This window comes from Natrix helvetica (genome assembly GCF_964273705.1).
Source record: "Natrix helvetica genome assembly, chromosome: 1".
NCBI classification, from domain to species: Eukaryota; Metazoa; Chordata; class Lepidosauria; order Squamata; family Natricidae; genus Natrix; species Natrix helvetica.
The window spans coordinates 183,340,523-183,360,966 of record NC_138548.1 but is presented as its reverse complement, the minus strand read 5'-3'; the positions used below and the strand labels follow the sequence as shown (position 1 = coordinate 183,360,966).

The following is a 20,444-nucleotide window of genomic DNA, read 5'->3' as shown; positions in this document are numbered from 1 at the left end:
GCCATAGAGAAACAGAGCTTTCCACAAGAGAGCATTCAATCACTAAGCCCAGGAACAGAAGAATTTTCAGCAGAAAGGGACTTGTTAAGGCATACCATCTGCAACATTTCCATCAATTTTAAAAGTTGAATGCCAAGTCAATTGAAAATAAAAGTTTAATTCACCTTCTTGTCTCTTCATCCAGGCATATCTAGGATAAATGGGGAGAAAAATTACCCCTCCCCAAACCCTGTCAATTTAGGACATCTGTTTAAATTTGAACAAGCACATACTGAAAAGCTTTATTTAGCAGGTGTTTGTATAAATATATATATATAATCTACACAACACATAGTTGTGTCACTGTGGGTAAAATTTATACTATATATCAAATCAGAGACTTAGATTCTGGATATAAATATTGAGGCCTATTTGTTTGAAAAATGAAAAGAGACAAAAAAAAGAAACAACATATTATTGAGAGAGAAAAGGAGATTGAGAGAGAGTCCTACAGAAGTCAAGACTAATCAAATGACTGATTTGTCTATTGCAATGTCTGTAAGCAAGTTGTTGATGGACAATTTCAAGGACTTGTCTCTGTTCTACTTTATTCTGGTTCTTTATTTTTAAACAAACTCAGATTGAACACCTTTGACATTTATTTATTTAATCACATTTTTCTACTGTTTAATTTTTAAATACATGGCAGTGTACAATAAGAAAAATAATAATATAATAAAATAATTAGAAATAAAATATAAAACAGAGATACCCAATCAACATCAGCCTTCAAAAGCTCTGTGGAATAGCTTCATTTGCATTGTCTTACAAAAAAGGGATAATCTTACTTCAGAGAGAGATTATTTTGACAAGGACCAGGGAAATTGAGGATTGTTATGTAGGAAGGGTTCATAACTACCCATAATCAAAAATTAATATTAGTCTAGTAGGTGGATTTTTGATGGCTGCATTTCATTCAACTTCAACTTCTGTGGGAAAATTGGAGGCAACATTTCAGGAACAATTGTAACTAAAAGTTGTGTGTTCTCCAACACTGGGTTTTTTAAAGAAGAGATTAGACAGCCATTTGTGTGCAATGGTACAGCAGTTCCTGCTGAGCAGGAGGTCCTAGAAGACCTCCAAGGTCCCTGCAAAATTCTGCAAAATGTTCAGCCTGAGAGCGGATCATGTGCAGGAGAGGAGGAATCTCAATGATATTTATTTAGTAAAGAGCCAGAAGACAGATTATTATTTTCATTTTGTGTGTCAGTTGACTTTTGAGACATTATTTAAGCATACAAAGAGTTTTATGTTTGTTTGTAGGCAGCTGTTTCCCGTTTATATATATATTTAGGAAGTACTATAGAAGTACTATATGATTGATGCTACTCATCAAAATGAGGTGTCTACACATTTACTTATGATTTGCTTCAATTAGCATGATTGATAATCTAATGAGTCTATGTGACAGAAAAGTCATGGTATGGAACACTTTAAACTCCCCTGTATATTTGGGGCCGTAAGTATAAACATTCTTCTAATTTGTTCAACTTCAATATAATTCTATGGGTCACAATTAATGTTCTATTCTAAATATGTGCCAGCATGTATTCTAGAATGGCACTGAATTCTACTGAAAGAATGTTGTTTTCATCCAAAATTGATTCACTAGCAAAATAACAGCTATTATGTGTTGTTTTAGCATCTATGAATAAGTATTAACAATTTTCTGTTTTCTACTTTATTATATTATATTCACAGAACAGGTTGGAACCATTACATAACTCAGATCAGTCATTCATTAATGTATCACTGGTGAATAACAATTAGTTTTATATTTTTGTATTAAATCAAAATAATTTTAGAGATATTCATTTTCTTTTATTACATCAATAATATCAAACATCAGACAAACTATTTCTAATGTGAACAATTGACCTAGCATTTTAGTAGGATTCTGTAGCTAAGTTAGAAAAACATCTTTTTTTAAAAAAAATATCAGTCTCATTACCTTCCTCTGCACATAGTTATTATCTATTCATGTTAAGCACGATGGATTTGCACTCAAACAAAAATATTCTGAAGGACTTGATTGATAGGTTGTGTCATGTGGCTGGAACTTTCTTTGGTCTGTCCAAGCAATGTTTTATTTATATTGTGCCTTCAAGTCAGTGTTAACTCCTGGCAACTGCCTACATAACCATTCTCTATAGATTTTTGGAAATAGTTTGCCATTGCCTCCTTTGCGGTACTGAGAGAGTAACTGGTCCGAGGCCACCCAACTGGATTTGTACTTAAGGCAACATTAGAACTTGTAACCTGATTTCCTAATCACTATACCAAACTGGCTCTCTAAGCAATAGACTATCTACGAACCTCTACACAATACTGTTTGAATTCCTCAACTCAACTTTAATTTTCAAATGGGAAGACAGGAAGCTAAAGCAATGAATTACTAAAAAAAAAAAGATTATGCATCAGCTTCATACCCAGTCTCTCAAGATTATGAAGGAGCAGCTCATTGATGATATGCTATTGCACACTATTACTGGATCATATCCAGAATTCATTTAAAACTCCCCTTGGCTCTGCTCAAGGTTCCAATAACATTGTCATAAGATAAAGTTCTTAGTATTAATAGTCCTGATTTTATAAATGACATTTTAAAACACATGCAGACTTTCTGAACTGTTCATTTTAAGGCTTAAATATATACAGCACCTGTATTAGCTAAACTGGCTCTGCCTTTCTCACATTGGAAGTCTGATATTTAAAATGTGAAGGTCTTTTTAAATAAGCTTGCATTACTTTTCTCAAATGCTCCTTTATTATATAAAAGTATTAATTTGCAATTACAAACTCTTATAAAATTCTTAACTATTTTATCAGATTTGCTAGCAGTGCAATGCTGGTGTAATGACATATTTTATTAATATATCCCTAGTTGATAACTGGTTTGCTTTCAAAACAGTCACTGGATCAAACAAATTCTTATCTATATTCCACCTAGTAGAAACCAGTTTATAGTCTGAGTATACTTCATTACGGTTGCCCAGAAGAAATACACAAAAAGGTACAGAAAATCTGGGCAGGGAAAGTTCCCTTCCCAAACCAGTGTACTTTCGTCAACTGTAGATGTCATTTGTAAGCAGAAAAATAGAAAATGGAACATAATTGACTGATATGCTGAACAAAAATATTATGCACTGAAATATTTTTCTCTAGATTCCACTTGTATCCACTTATTTTTTTTAAAGATAGAACTAACATAATATAAGAGTTCTTTACAGGGTTCACATTTGAGCCATTTATTGATTTTGCTTAATATGTGCATATCAATGATCTGCAGGATGCAATATTCCAAGGTTGTGTACCGTATTTACATTGAGCTAAAGGAGGATTTGAGATAAAAGAGACTTGGAATAAGCCTGCATTTGTGACAGATTTTTTTTTTAAATAAACAGATTCCATGGCCTGAAAAAGTTCTAAAACTTCTGCTTCAGAAGATAGGCTTCCTGAAAAAGCTCAGCTAGATAATCTGGACCATAGTTTGGTTCAGTCATGCAATCATATGTGCAACTTACAGAATAACTTAAGTTTTGCAATGAATTTTTTGCTAGTTGGGCAAATGGATTGTTGCTTATGCTAGTTCCAACTAATTCTTCTGAAACTGTACTCAGTTTAGTTGATCATAATATCATTAACAGTACACTGAAAATAATTTCTGACCGTTCTTATTGAACCATCTGCAATTTTCTGTATATTCGCAATAAAACTACGGCAGCTCATTTGTTCTTATTTATAGCCTTAAAATCCCCATAAATATTCCACACATATCTACTTGAAGCACGATCCCTTTTTCTTGAAAATATCAGCTATTCTGTTTTTAATTAAATCTCATGGCTTTAATTATCTATATGCAGATGTTGAATACATTTATATTGATTTTATTTTCTGTACTTTCTCTTTTATTTACAATTGAAGTTTTTAGGAATCTAAAATATATTTATAAAGGGAATATTGATAAGAAATATATTTACAAAGCAAGCGGGTACTTTACAGTTTTTAACAAAGGTTAGGAAAATCATGCTTTTTTCACCTTTGTGGAGAGGCATTACAACACAGGGAAAATGGATGTTTCAATTCCTCAAATATATTTATTAAGTACAATGCATGCAGTTTAGTTTTTGATGTACAAATATCTATTCTGATACAGAACTCTGAAAAATTAATTGCTGCTTGGTTATTAAAATAACATTGAATAATGCATGAAAAACAACCTTCACTTCAGGGTATTCTATTAGAACTATGGGTTTATATGTCATTAAACAGAATATTGTTTATCTCTTAAGAGGTAACGGTTTTCCCTCTTCTCAAGAAACCATCACTGGACCTCATCATATTGGACAATTTTTGTCCAATATCTAAACTCCTCGTTTTGGTTGAGAAAACGGTTGCACAACTACTTCAAAGGACTCTGCATGAAGCAGAGTATCTGGACCTTTTTCAATCAGAATTCAGAGCCAGATATGGAATGGACATGGCATTGGTCATATTTTTGGATAATCTCTGGCATGGATGGAAAAGGTTCTTACTTCATTTGACCACTTGGTGGCTTTTGATGCCATCAACCATAGCATCCTTCTGAATGGATCAGAAGGCTGACGGTAGGCAGCATGGTGTTGTGCTGGTTTGCTTCCTTTTGTTGATATTGATTCCATTTGGTGGTGTTGGGGAAGAGAGATCCTGCCCTTGGCATCTACTGTATGGGTGCCACTGGAATTGATGCTCCCTCCTCTACTATTCAACATCCACATGAGGCCTCTGGATGAGCTCATCCTCATCATGGGGTGAGGTATCATCTTTATCCCTGGCAAATTAAGTGATGCTATAGATGTCTTATTCTGGAGCCTGGAGACTTTGCGGGTCTGGAAGGAGAATAACAGGCTTCATCTGAACCATGTGGTATTTTGGGGTTTGCCTATACTCACAGTTCTTGCTCAAGGAGCAAGTGGTGGTCATGGCTAGGAAGGTCATTGCTAAACTTTGTACTGTGCATAAGTTGTGCCTGTCCTAGACGGAGAGACTCTACTCATAATTTGGTTGGACTATTGCAATATGATCTACATTGGGCTGCCCTTGAAGAATTTCCAGAAGCTTCAACTGGTGCAGAATACAGAGATGCAGGCAGTCATGTGTGCTTCTAGAAGAACACATGTTATACGTCTGTTCTGCAAGCTGCATTGGTTACTAGTCTGTTTATGGGCCCAAATCACAATGCTTGTTTTGACCTTTAAAGTTATTTAAAGTTATTTGAGAGACTGCTTCTCCCAGATTACATCTTCCCATTCTATAAGATCTAGCAGAGAAGGCATGCTGCAGGTTCTATTTTATGGAACGTTTTCCCCCCCTCCAAAGAGTGGCCTCATCCCTTTCAACTTTTAGAAGTCTCTCAAGATTTGGTTGTATTATCAGCTCTGGGGAATCCAGGGGCATAGCAAAATATTGAAATAGCTCCAGCATAATTAATACCTGTTTTTTGCCCAATACACTGTATATTTTTTTAGTTTCGTGCCTGTTATAATTTTAATCTTTTAAATAAGATTAATGTGATGCTAATGTTATTAAAAAGATATTAAAAATATTGTTTTTAGCTTTGTTGCACGCTGCCCAGAGTCACTTGTCTGTGAGATGGGCAGCCATATAAATATGATGAAATAAATAAATATTTAAATAAATTAAAATATTGGAGATCATATACTGTTTCAGCAGAAGCTGAACTAAATGTTCTGTTTGGCTTTAACAAACCTTTCTCATTTCTTGTGAAATATACTGCTTTTAATAAAGATTCACAAAACAAGGCCCATAACATATTTATAGCATAGACAGGCATTTATTGAGTTTCTTTGCTTAACACTGTATGCAGGCTTCCAACAGTGATTAAGCTTCAGATGTAAGTGCTTCATTAAGCTAAACTTTAGTCTGTTGTATATCTAATTTTATAGCAGTTAAAATGCATTTCAATATATTTTCCTGGAATATACTTTAACTACAACAAAAAAGGCAATAGAGAGTTCAAAGTTTAGTTGGCAAGAGAAGAGGAAATCAACCATCAGAAAATTGGAAGACATATTACTTCTTCCCCAGTTTCTGCACTGTATGCACTTACCTGGACAGGGGCAGGAAGAAAATGGCAGCATTGATTCTATGTTTCCTTCTCTCCCCTTCCTAACATGATTTGTTATACTGTTTATGTGTCTGTTATGTGCGCTAAGAGCTAGAGGTCCATCCACACAGTATTTGACTGGTTTTAGAAACTGGATTTATTGTAATGTAGAAATAAAAAAAATAAATGAAGTTTATATTGACTGCTACACGACAATGTTAGTTATGTACTGCTTTTGGTTTAAAAATACTGAATTTAAGGATTCTGACTTTCTTTCTTTCTTTCTTTCTTTCTTTCTTTCTTTCTTTCTTTCTTTCTTTCTTTCTTTCTTTCTTTCTTTCTTTCTTTCTTTCTTTCTTTCTTTCTTGTCAGTCAATCAGTCAGTCATCCTGACTCTAGGCAGCTTACCAGGATTAAAATACAGAATAATTTACAAATATAATCCCTGGCATCCAAGGGTAAGCAATGACCTCACTCACTCCCAAAAACATATCAGTAGTAATACAGTTACACCTAACCCAAAGGCTTGGGGAATCAGTGAGGTCTTTAATATCTTGCAAAAACTACCTAAATGTCTTGGGGGTGCTGTTCCAAAGATTGGGTGCTACAACATATTTGATGCCACACCTTCAAAATTAGAGAGAAAAGTGCGGCAAATGGTAGAAATTCCGCATAGCCTAAGCTGGAAAAAGGTTATTTGGGAAGTCGTAAGGAAGAAGTTTCCATATTCACAAAATGATCACAATAGCAGGTGTGAGCAGTCACAAGGCATTCAATTATCAGAACAAAACCTGATACTATTATTTCCCAACACATTTTCTAGTTCCCTATTTGAAAATGATTCTTACTATCTAGTTTACATATAACACTGGTTTGGAGCTAACATGTATGTTTATTTAAAATGTTTAGGGGACTTAAATGCACCTCAGAGACATTCTTAGAAATAAAAACAATGCCATAGGCTAATGTTTGTTTTTCTTCATTCAAAAATTATGGTGCCTCTGGGCACATTAAATGCAGGGCACCAAGTTCCCCATTCCAGCTAAATGATTTTTCATGTTATTCCATCCGCTGGTTAGTGGTATACTTTTTTCCTTTACCTAAAATTGCCTTTCTCTTCAATCCAGCTTAAATAAAATTATTCTGCTTTGGAACAAGAGAAATATTTGAAGAGACATTTCTCTATTTACTAACACTTTGACTAGATGCTGAAAGTACAGTTTAAAACCTTGCTCGGTATCCTGGTTGGTATTTTTAAAATTGTTATAACTTACCATGGCTTAATTCTTTCACACTACATCTGTTGCAAGAGAAATCTTTACTTATGGTTACAATGAATGTGTGCACACAGCATGAAAGAGAATGAAAAGGAAGGAAACCATCTGATTGAAAGCTGTTGTATTATTTGCTCGCTCACATTGATTCCAATAAGGAGTTTCCTATAGATACGGGCAGCCACAACCCAAAAATCACATACAATGCCTCATGTATTAATATGCAGTACTGGTATCTCAAAAACAGTGGAATACGGGGCCACAAAATAACCTGGATCTATGTATGAGATTTATTATCGTTATTTCTGACTTAATTTCAAAGTCTAGTGATAAACTAAGAATTATACTGATAAATGTAAAACACTTTTTTCCCCAGTAAAAATCCATAATTACAAGTCTAGTATAAGCACTTTTTTCCACTGCAACTTTTTCAAAGCTTATTTTACACATATATAAAATCTGATGTGATTCTCAATTGAGTAGACATCACAAAATGCCTAGCATTGCAATTCCGCCAACAGTTCTGTACAAATCTCTATAAAATAAGGAGTATCTCTACAAGACATATTTGCAATAGCAATTTCTAATCAGGATCTGTAAGAGAACAAATCCCATGCTATTATAGCAAGTAAGGACTAAAGGAAGTTATTCGCTCAAAACTGGTCAGCTGCATGTCAAATCGTTTTTCACATCCAGCAGGTAAAATATACTTCTCATATAAGTCAAGAAATTGAACAGCTTACATAGGCCTCTCTGCCAAATTGACAAGACTCCAAATAAGACTTAGAGTATTCTCTGTCTCTTTCTCTCTCCGCTCCTTCACTCTGGCCTTGTCCAGGATTACAACTTCATTACTGTAAATTTCATTTGAAATGAATACAATGAATGAAAGCAAATGAAAACAAATCCGATATTAATAGAAGAATGTTATATTAATGCCAACACTGCACTGAACAGTGGCTAAATGTTTTGAAGGATTTATCTCATAATTTAAGACTAAAATTTCAATACTGAATCTACAGTTTCAATTCTAAACAATCTCTGATCATTCAATCTTTTCGTGTGACTTATAGTAGTATTGGCACTGTTGAAGATTTATAGTTATTGCAGTGCTTAAATTTGCTCAAATATCTGGTTTTCCTATACAAAATGGAATATCTACTTCATATTCCCTTAAGCATTCAAACAATTCAAAATAGCATCCATTTTGTCCTATATTGAAAAAAAATTAGGCAAACATACATACATACATACATACATACATACATACATACATACATACAGAAACAATCAAAAGCATTCACAGTTAAATTCAGTGAAATTGATATTTATTTCATGTGTGGGATCATTTAACTTTCTTAAGGGTTTTTTTTTTTGGTTTATAATTAGACAGCTATAATATTAACAGATAAGCAGTAACTAAAAGAAAAATCTATCTTTATTTATCTCTCCTCTCATTTTCCCTCCTTCTAGTGAGAAATGCTTTTATTTTAAATTCTATTTAAAAAATTATGGAATGAGATGGAAGGAATTAAAAATTCCAATTAAAGAAGAAGAACTCTTAAATTTACCGGTAACGTAATATAGAATGGAGCAAAACATTTTAACACTGGACCTGAAGGATAGTTTTAAACAATTGACCCAGAAGTTAATTTTAAGAATGTCTTCCTCTATAGATACACTTGGTTTAAAAGGCGTTATGGAACAGGAACGAGTTTTATTGACATGACTAAGATTCCTGTCAAACTAGATTTAAAAATGACAGGCTAGTAAGAAAGATATGGAGGGCGGGGGGGGGGGGCGGAGGCTACACTGGATACCAGCTGATTAAAAGAAATATACAAATGACAAACCAAAAAGAGTGACCTGCTTAAATTTCCTAAATTGGTTTTACAAAAGAGGGCATTAAAGCTTTGAAGTATTTTATAAACAGAAAAAAACAAAAAACAAATTAAGTTCTTGGATATTATTGGAAAGAATTAAAGCCAACATTGTTCAAAAGTAAAAGGAAGTAATATACAGTTGTTTTTTTTAATTTGATCAAGGTTAAAATAGATATGTTGTTATTTCTAGTAACCTTGAATGGAATTTTTCTGATCAGGACTGAATAATGCGGCTTTTTTCTTTTTATTCATTTTTAGTTTTATTGGCTTCATTTTTAGTTTGTATTAGTTTTATCTTTCCAACTAATTTTAAATAAGGTTACTGTAAAAAAGAGAAGTTGGCATGCTGAATTTGATATTATGATTGTCATTGTTCACTCATGAACAAAACTATGTGAGTTCTCTGACATAAACTTATAGTACTGTTTATTTTTTGGTACTAGTTCACACTGAAGCAATGTTAAAAGGATATTTGATATCCTTCTAATTTTTTGGGTATTGTTGCCTTTCTGAAAATTTCAGTCTTCCTTAAAAAGTCCAAGAAGTTGAAAAAGATAATATGTCTGTTTCCCCTGGGATTGATTCTCGGTGACACTTTTCAGGCTAAACACTCTAATTTGAATTACTATTGACTCACAATGACTGTTTGGGAATTTTTAGAAAATAAAATTCCTCCTTTGTTTAACTACTTTGTCCAAAAAAACCAAACAAAAGCAAGCTGAGAACCCTCCAAACAACTGGGATAGAAAGGATCCGGAGCAACTTCATTTCTGATCAGTGGTTGCTTTGCATTCTACATGAACCCAGTCATTTTCTTAATAGCCCACTCTTTCATTAAGTATCAATCTTGCCTTAGTTAAACAAACCTCAGTGCATATGCTGTTTCCACATTATCTTTAAGAGTAACAAACCAGATTTCCAAAGCAGGAAATAGGTATCATAAAGTTTCTCATGGATTTTACTAGACAGTATGAGAAATAACCTGCATGCACATTTTCCTATTAAATACAAATAAACATCAAAATGGTTTTAGATAAGATTACTTTCAAAAATTCTTCTCCTTTGGTCAAGGCTCCTTTGGACCCCTCAAATAGGCAATATCAAAACACACTCTACTGGCTCTTATTCTGGAATTTAAAAACTATAAACAAGCTAATTCCAGATGGTATTTAAATATTTCTCTTACAGAGGCCTCCTTTTGTGGAAGATGTCATGAAGAAATGTATTCTTTTTCAAAAAGAAGTAGGGACTCTACCAATATATTGATACTCTGGGATAGGTTTAAGAAATTCATTTGTAGATCCACTATTACCATTGCCTCAGCAAAAAGATTAAAAAAAAGATTTTGATTTCATACACCTGGAAAAAAAAAGACATACTCAAATTTTCTTATGACAGAAAACCCACAAACGAATTATATCAAATATTTAAAGTAGCTGTGGTTAAATTGGGGCCATTGCATTCAAATTTTTTTTCCTTGAAATGCATTAATCAGATCTATTGGGAATCAGAAGAGAAAGCTGAACAATTTATGGCTCACTGGTTGAAACATCAATATCAATATATATGGCAATGATATCATGACTATTTTAAATATGGAAGTCCTTGACTTACCATCAGTCATTTAACGGCCATGCAAAATAACTTTCAAAGTGACTTATGGCTGATTCTCACCCTAATGACTGTCATAGTATCCCCATGGCCATATAAACAAAATTTGGGCACTTGGAATCTGGCACATATTTATGATGGTGGCAGTTTCCCAGGGGTATGGTTGTAACCCTCAGGGAGCTTACTACAAGCAAAGTCAATGAAGAAAGCTGAATTTGCCTATGACCGTGTGATTTGCCATGATAAAAAAGATAATAAAATCAGAGGTGACTCAATTGATTATAGCATTACAGTCTGGTGTGAAAGACCAGGTCTACATATGAAGGTCCAAATAACTGATTTATTGCTAAACAGCCAATGCACATGAATGTTTCAACTGTTAGCACCTGCTTGCAGTTAGATAAGGACCGATTAAATTCAAGGGTGTGTGTGTGTGACTTAGCTTGTGGCTACACTAGGCTGATCCCTCTTTTAACTTCACCCCCAGGTTCTGCCATTTCTTCTCCTACAATTGCTTATTAATGAAAGTTCCGATCCCAATTGTGGTTATAAATTGAAGAACACCTGTAATTATGTAGTGTTGTTGCCAAATATTATTTCAGTTTTATAGCTGTATTTTATACAGCTTGCACTAACAATTGAAAAAAGCTGAATTTGGGGATCTATGGCAAGTCTATTTTAGACTACTATACTATACTATACTATACTATACTCTACTATATACTACAATAGGAAATTAAGATTTTCAGTTGTACAAAATGCATGCATATACTTTGGTTTATTTGTCTCAAAATATTTCCATATATTTTGAATTAAGAGGAATTCCAGTATTTATTTCTGTCAGATACTTTACCTGGTTAGGCAAACTACTTAGAAAAATATCCAGAGCACACCAAAACCACTCAAATGTCTCTGGGAAATCTGAATTATGGTGAAGGGAGATTTAATCTACCAGATTTTCAATTGTACCACTGAGTTTCATTTTAACATTCATATATATTCTGCAATGATGTTTTTATTAATCTAGTTATATAACTCAGCTATATAAGAAAGAACTATAATATATAATCTTGAAAAATCAAAGGATACAGGATTTTAAAAAGGTAAAACATCATCAGATATTTTTTGTCTCACTCTCAATGAATATTTAAAAAGGATTGGACACTAAGAAATTTGAGAGTTCTTTAACTCTCAAATAATTCTCATTCATATGCTATAATTTCAACTGAACAGGAACTCTAACTAGACCATATCATTAGAATTCTTGAAATTCTGATTGGTCCTTCCTCATAAAACTAGCTTTTCAAAATTCTAGCAACATGACCCAAGTAATGACAAGACTCTTATAAACACAAGAGCTCAGTCCGTTCTAGAATAGAAGCTTATAACCACTGAATTAAATGAATTTTATTGATGATTTATTTCTCTTTTTGCAGCAGCACTATAGACATTTATTTCTATATTTTTTCCCTCCTAAATTAAATAGTACTAAAAAGAATGACTAAGGCAGACCTAAGATCCAGGAGAGAGAAAAAATGTATACAATATGCCTATATGTATACTCACATAACCAGGCCCTGGGGTCCTTTTCTAGAACCTTACTTGGAAGATACGATTTGCACTTTTAAACCAGATATTACTTGTGGCAGCCTGGTTAGGCATACCTGGTTACACTTATAGGGTATGAGTGGCACATTACTAGCCAGCTTCTCTTGACTTAGGGCTGTAGAAACTAGGCAGAGTGGTATTGCTCTTCAGCAAGATGCTTATGCAGTCAATGTGGTTGGTCCAAAAAAAAAAATACAGTTGCAAAGAATGTCTTCATTAAGTAATGAAAATATTTCTTGACTCAAGCTAAAATGAAAAATTAAAGTTGCTGAGATGCTTAGCTCAAAGCAATACAGACAAATTAGGAGACAAAATGGTTCATACTGTGAAAATGAGAGTAAATAGTCTAAGATTAATTATTACTAAGAAAATATAATATTTCTACAGGAAGAAAATAATGGTTAGCACTCAGGTACTTTATTAATTTTCCTCTGCTGCTGATATAAAACAACTCTTTATTAAAACACTACTCCGGTACTATATATTAGTAATATTCTGGTAATCAATGTAGCCATTACAACTTCTACCAACATAATTAAGCTCACTGCACTAGTGGAAAAAATATGGATCTGTTCCAACACTAACAGTTTAAAATGTTCATATCCTGACTAAAGATAGAGTAAGGGACTTTACATTTCACATGCACAATTATGGGTTTTTTCCTCCTTCTATGAAAAATGTCTGGTACACAGTTGATCTACACTTTATAAAGCTGAACGCCACAACCCTTGTCTATTGGTTCCCATATAGGGAGCTAGCTATTAAAATTTCATAGGTATGGCTACAGTCCATTAGTTAACGTACCTTTATACCATAAAAAGTGAAGGATAAACCCAGAAATTTTACAACCACTATCTGAAAAAGGTAATAACTGAGTCACAGTCAAATTGCATTTATTATACATTGTGCCTTTAATAACTGCTCTGGGATTAAGCCATAGAGAAGCAGTGTACTATGACAGATGTCATATACTCCTGGTGACTTTAAAAGTTCAACTTCCATTTAACTAACCTTTTAACTCTTTAGTCTCTTTAGAATGATATTAAAGTTTTGGCTTTTTGGGCAAGAAAAACATGATATAGCAAAGTTTCTTGGCACACAACAAAATTAACTAAGTTTGTGATGAACAAATTAATACCTATTACATTATCAAATCCAGCTAACTCAAGAATATGCCATTTTTATGGACAAGTAGAACATGTGCAATACTTAGCAATAATAAAGAAAATGATAAGTGGAACCAAAAGTTCATTGGTAGATGATATCAAAAACCCTGAAAGATAAAAGTACCTGTTCTTCTACATAAGCATGCAATTCCTATAGTTCCCTTAGCATGATATGCATATATTTTTCCTGAAGATATAATTGTGATAGAAGAGATAGAAGAGTGTAGCAACTGAGGCCTGCAGGTACATAGCCACCACTGCTTTAATCTGAAACACTTAATAAAGCTTGATAACTCTAAATATTTATCAACTAAATAGTTATCTTTTAGCATTCTCAATAACCTACAGAGGCAAATGACACAAAACTTTATTAACAGTAAAGTGCCTTCTTACGTCAAATCAAATTTAATTGCCTGGGAGTCTGATGAAAGAGGTTGTTGTTCTTGCAAGATATGGAAGACAAATTTGTTCAGTACTTCTCTTTAATTTGAAGAATGAAATGAAATAAGAAGTACATGAATACAAAATGGTATCTTTAAGATCTGGAAAAAAACAATAACAATATATCTAATGTTTTTGTATAGTCATCTGGAGAACAGAACAGACATCAACTGCACTTTTGAGAAGTTTTTTCAGAGGCTGGGAACATTTCTCCTCTGTTTGCAAAGACATGTTTACTTCTATCCATGACAATACAGACCATTCAGAAATGAAGTGAATTCTGTGTGGGCATGTGTGCTATTGCCAGCTGCTCTTCCTGGTTTCATTGCACGCATGCATGCTGGACAGCTGATCCTGCGCCAGGGGTGGGTTTCAATTTTTTTTACTACTGGTTCGGTGGGCGTGACTAGATGGGGGGCATGTGATTGAGTGGCCGTGGCCAAATTGACGTCACTCATGCACACTCAGTCACATGGCCCCCTCACCAAGCCATGCCCACCAAAACGGTGGCAAAACGTTTTGACCGGGGGGGGAGCTCCAGCCTCGCCGGAGCTAAGGTAGCGCCTGCACGCTACCGGTTAAAAAAACATTTTGTCCTCCCTGGCTCCCAGGAACACTCTGCAAGCTCAGTAGGGCTGGGAGAAGGGGAAAACGCCCCCATTTTTGCGAAAAAAGGGCCTTTTTAAAAAAAACAGGGACATTTTTCCCTTCCCTGTTGAAGCCTGCAGAATACTTCTGAAAGCTGGGAGAAGGGAAAAATGCCTCCATTTTTGTGGAAAATGGTCTGTTTTTTGCCCATTTTTCACAAAAACGGGGGCATTTTTCCCTTCCCCCAGCCCTGCTGAAGCCTGCAGAGTGCTTCTGGAGGCTGGGAGAAGGGAAAAAAGCTGCCGCCACCCATGCCTCACTCAAGCTGCTGCTCAACCTCCCACCCACCTTCAACCAAAGCCTCGTGCCACACCAGGAGGCTGAAGTTGGAATTTCTTTCCCCCCCTGTTGCATACCTTGGCAACAGGACTGTTTCTCTTTGCTTCCTTTTCCAGCAAAAAAACATGCCTGCAACGGCAGTGACGACTGAAGGAACCGGTTCGGTGGCATGGCCAGGCTGCCATTACCACCGGTTCAGAAAGGTACACCATATTTCTACTACCTATTTGGGAGAACCGGACCGGATAGATAGGGACCCACTGCTGTCCTGTGTGCATGAACACGTCAGCCAGCTCATTTTCTGGGTTCCAGCGTGTACATGTGTGCCAGCCAGGTGGTCTTCGCGTGAAGACCAGCTGACTGGTGCACGCAACCTGGAAGAGAGCAGGTTCCGTCATGTGTGCATGCACATGACAGAACCCGGAAGAGCAGCTGGCTGCCACACGCATGACCACCGCCCAGCTGCTTTCTTCTGGGTTCTGACACTCTGGTGCACGCTCCAGTTTCGGCACTTGGTGCCAAAAAGGTTAGCCATCACTGGGCTAACCTTTAAGGCAGGTACCAGAGGGGGGGGGGGGAATCAATCAACTTAAAAATTGTGTCAAATGAAACAACTAAAAGCATTCAGCAAATCCATTTTCTGGGAAATCAGACATTTCATAACATCTCTAGAACCCTGAGAGGTGACTTCCAAAACATGCACTACCTAAAGCAGAAGATGCCAGCATTAACATAGGCAAATATTTTCTGCCATATAATCTATGGTCACTTCTGCACTTCTCTGTCCCTTCTGAGCTTCTCTGTCCCTTTTATTAACTGGAAGAGTTAGGATGGATCTTCTTTGCTTTGTTTTCTCAGATAAGGAAGTAAAAAAAAGTTTCACAAGACAGCAATGACAAATCATTTCCATAACACTCCCAAGAAAGCTGCATGGATGCAGTCAAGACTGTGAATACTGAGCTCCACATTCTCTGTTCCCACCATCCCTGTCCCTGATCACCATTGTGGCAACACTGAAGCCTCCAAGATGGCCTCAGTTAGGCAAGCTTCGGAGTTGGCAGACATATCTACTTTCAATCCAACAATATTTAGTTCATGTGGTTTATAATGCTACGATACCTAAACACTTTAAAGATAACAAATCTGAATAAGAACTGGTCATCCTAAAAGCAAACCAACCCAAATCAGTAAGATTTCATTCAAACTTGACTCAATCTAGTCTTACCGCTTTCACTCTGCTTTCTCCAAAATCAATAGTTTATTTGTTATAACATCTCTCTAGCCTTTTCTTTTGAGGAAAGATAGGTCATAAGTGCCAACAAAATAATTAACAAGTACATGTTGAAAAATATATTCTCCTTTTCCAATATGCAGCTTAACTGATGTATTAGTAAAATTAGCATATATAGTGTTCATTTATGGTAAACGTTGTTCAATGGATATAGAGCTTGACTTCTACTCAACCTCACTAAGAGGCCTCAGGCCAAATAAATCAAGCTTAAATTAATATAAGATCAGGAAGGAATATAAAAAAGAATGTTTACCTTAACATAGCGCCCAAACTTTTCTTTTTTGTTTTTCTTTCAGGATTGTCATTCTCCTCTTTTTTGTCCTTTTCATTGATTTTTGATTTGTTTTTGAGATTAGGCTTTTTATTTTTTTCTTTTGTTTTCAATTTTTCTTTGGTCTTCTTGTGTTTTTTTGTCTTTCCTTCCATATCTTCTAATTCAGAGTTCATGTGAAAGGCTTTCGCAAAGTTCTGACCTTCTGGACCAGAAAGGGAACTCTTATCTGATAGACCATCTGCAGAGAGAGAAAATTAATCAGCAAGTACAGACAATAATCTTTTAACTACATAAAGGTAAGTCCTTGACTTATAACAGTTCATTTAGTGACAGCTGAATGTTACAACAGCACTTAAAACTTATGACTGTTTTTCACACATTGCAGCTTCCCTAGGGTTACATGATCAAAATTCAGGCATTTAGCAAGTGACTCATATTTATGATAGTTGCAGTGTCCTACCCTGAGGTCTTGTCATCATCTTTTGCAACCTTCTGACAAGTGAAGTCAATGCGGAAGCTTTCACTTAACAACCATGTTACTAATTTAACAACTGCAGTGATTCACTTAACAACTGTGGCAGGAAAAGTAAAGTGGGCCAAAATTCACTTTACAAGTGTCTCATTTGGCAACAGAAATTTTGGGCTCAATTGTCATCGTAAGTCAAGGATTACCTGTATATATTTTCTGTTTAATGTGTATAATCAAAACTTTTTATAAATTGCAAACAAAAGACATTTCCAATGATCCTGTTATAACTGCAAAGGTTCAGAGGTGTGTTCCTACTGGTTCGCCTGAACAGGTAGTGGTATGGGCGGCCTGGGTTGCTGGAACCAGCAGTGACCCAGGCCTGCCATGCGCCCGAACCGGTTCCCTGGTTGCCGCCACCATCTTGTTTTTGAGTTCTGCGCATACACCGAACAATTTTAATTGAACTGCGCGTGCATGCGTGAAGTAAAGCCGGCCAGAACCCACCCCTACAAAGGTTGCATTACAATGGATTTTTGTCTACTTCTTTGCATTAAACAGACCATAAAGTACGTATAGCTAAATCTAACTGGATACCATTGTTCATATTATTCATCACTTCTTGTATTTGGTCATATATATCTTGCTTGATACAAAGTTTATCAAGCCTTTTACATTCAAACAGAAATATACACACACTATTGAAATCTAGATTCAGATAGTACCTAGTAAGCTCACACACACAAAAAAGACACAATGTTAGATAATGCATCAACATGGAAAGAAGGCTGGTCTTTGGCCATTATACTGGAATATGAGAGAGCTGTCCAAAGAACTCTACACAGATACATACATTCATGGACACTCATATATCAAGATGGAAAACTAATAGCTGCTAATTGAGCAGATCGATATATGTATATATTTTCTGTTTAATGTGTATAATCAAAACTTTTTATAAATTGCAAACAAAAGACATTTCCAATGATCCTGTTATAACTGCAAAGGTTCAGAGGTGTGTTCCTACTGGTTCGCCTGAACAGGTAGTGGTATGGGCGGCCTGGGTTGCTGGAACCAGCAGTGACCCAGGCCTGCCTGCCATGCGCCCGAACCGGTTCCCTGGTTGCCGCCACCATCTTGTTTTTGAGTTCTGCGCATACACCGAACAATTTTAATTGAACTGCGCGTGCATGCGTGAAGTAAAGCCGGCCAGAACCCACCCCTACAAAGGTTGCATTACAATGGATTTTTGTCTACTTCTTTGCATTAAACAGACCATAAAGTACGTATAGCTAAATCTAACTGGATACCATTGTTCATATTATTCATCACTTCTTGTATTTGGTCATATATATCTTGCTTGATACAAAGTTTATCAAGCCTTTTACATTCAAACAGAAATATACACACACTATTGAAATCTAGATTCAGATAGTACCTAGTAAGCTCACACACACAAAAAAGACACAATGTTAGATAATGCATCAACATGGAAAGAAGGCTGGTCTTTGGCCATTATACTGGAATATGAGAGAGCTGTCCAAAGAACTCTACACAGATACATACATTCATGGACACTCATTCATGGACACTCATATATCAAGATGGAAAACTAATAGCTGCTAATTGAGCAGATCGATATATGGTCTCCAGCCATGTTCACAGAGATTAAGGTCATTACAAGAATCCTAATAAAGTTCCCAACATAATCTGCAATATATTATGTATGGTTCCATACGAGACTATGGTTGATATATATGCAAAATTGGATTAAACTCTTTTTTGAAATCTGGTTTTTATAGATGAATTTTCATATGCACAGCATAGATTTCTTGAAAAAGAATGTTTTCTTTACTAAAAAAAGGAAAGGTTCTGTGGTACCTACCTCCTGCCATGTCTTCAGGTCCATCATAGGATTTATCAATGGCAGCTCTGAAACTCTCGTTACATCCCCTACCACGGACCATGTGAGGTCTAGGCCTGTAGAATGGAAGCTCATTCTTTTTTACTTCAGCAACAGCTGTCTGGAGACTTTCTAGGGAACTCGACTTTTTTAATCCCAGGGTGGGACCAATATCCTTACTAGGAGATTCTAAAGAAACAGAATAATAGAAAAAAGATTCAATAATAGAAAAAGCTATTACAAAGCTGCTTATTTTCCAAGTTTTAAAGAGGAACTGCAATTAATACACCATTATATTATAATGCTAGATCTTGAACTTAAATAACTGGAAGTCACCTCTTGTTCATAATTATGCAGAACTATGCATAACTATGAAGTCTAGTAAATTAGATGTTAATCTCATAGGCACAGAAAACATAAACTATGAAAGCTGGGAGCATATTGAACTCAAAAATAGTACTATTGTAAAACTTGAGGGAATCAAAACAGCAGGATCTAAAATTCCCCTAGGATCCTAATCTAATTTCACAACTGACATAGGCTTTGCTAAGACAAATGAATGCTAATTTCATAAAGAAAGTAATTCTCCTTCAATACCCACATAAATCCTAAATATGTCTACCAAGTTTCCTGGGATATATCTATATCTTTTTGTTCCACTGAGAATTTTCTTTTAAAGAGATAAAAAGACTATTAATTTATTTCCAGGAATCTTTATGAAAATGTCTCAAGTATTTTAACACTCAACATTTTGGCACAGAATGCATTTGGAAAACCAAGTCATTTATATAGGCAGCTTCCTCCACTGGTATGTTTGAAGACTAAAGGGACTGTCTCGTTGAAGACATGGAAAACAGCATAGGGGTTTTTGAAGAATAACTGAAAAGTGAATTAGAGGACTTGCCAGAAAAGGTGCTGCACAAAAAGCTGCCCACCAAGAAGCTAAACAGCAGAAACCACAGGGGAATAAAAAACAAAAGATGCCCTTAAAGCACAACTAGGCATATTATTGTTAGCTGAACAAATCTCTCTAAGCGAGATTGCTTAAGGATTTTTATATGCTATGTACTTAGATTTTGTGTTTTCATAAATCGCCTCAATGAGCAGGGGAAGAAGATAACAGACCTGGATTGTTTACAAATCTCCCCCAATTCTTTCTAATAATTAGGGTCAACAAAAGCTGCCTGAAGTATAAGAAGGGAGAATCACTATATCAGGTTTGGTTCTCCCAGATCAACAGCATTGCCTTTCCCAAACCATTTTTGATAGGCAGCCATATTGTACAGCTTGCTTACCCTTCAGAGACCTGAAGGTGGGAACTGCTGACACTGCATTATGTCTGTAGCTCCTGGTTAAAATGTTTAGGAAGAACAATATGCAAGAAAGGGGATGGAAGAAGGAAAGAAATAAACATTAAGAAGGAATATCATCCTTCTAGAAGACAGATTAGTCACC

At 35.4% G+C, this 20,444-nt stretch overlaps 1 protein-coding gene across 4 annotated transcripts in view; it reads right to left on the bottom strand.

Moving 5' to 3' along the window:
- Positions 1-20,444, bottom strand: part of PARD3B (par-3 family cell polarity regulator beta) — a 532,498-nt gene that overhangs the window by 217,025 nt on the left and 295,029 nt on the right. For all 4 annotated transcript variants that reach the window (XM_081937858.1, XM_081937859.1, XM_081937860.1 and 1 more), the window contains exons 17-18: positions 18,972-19,178; positions 16,600-16,858 (exon numbers count right to left, since the gene is read on the bottom strand). In XM_081937858.1, coding sequence (XP_081793984.1) covers positions 16,600-16,858; positions 18,972-19,178 — 466 coding nt within the window. The remainder of the gene's footprint in view (positions 1-16,599; positions 16,859-18,971; positions 19,179-20,444) is intronic.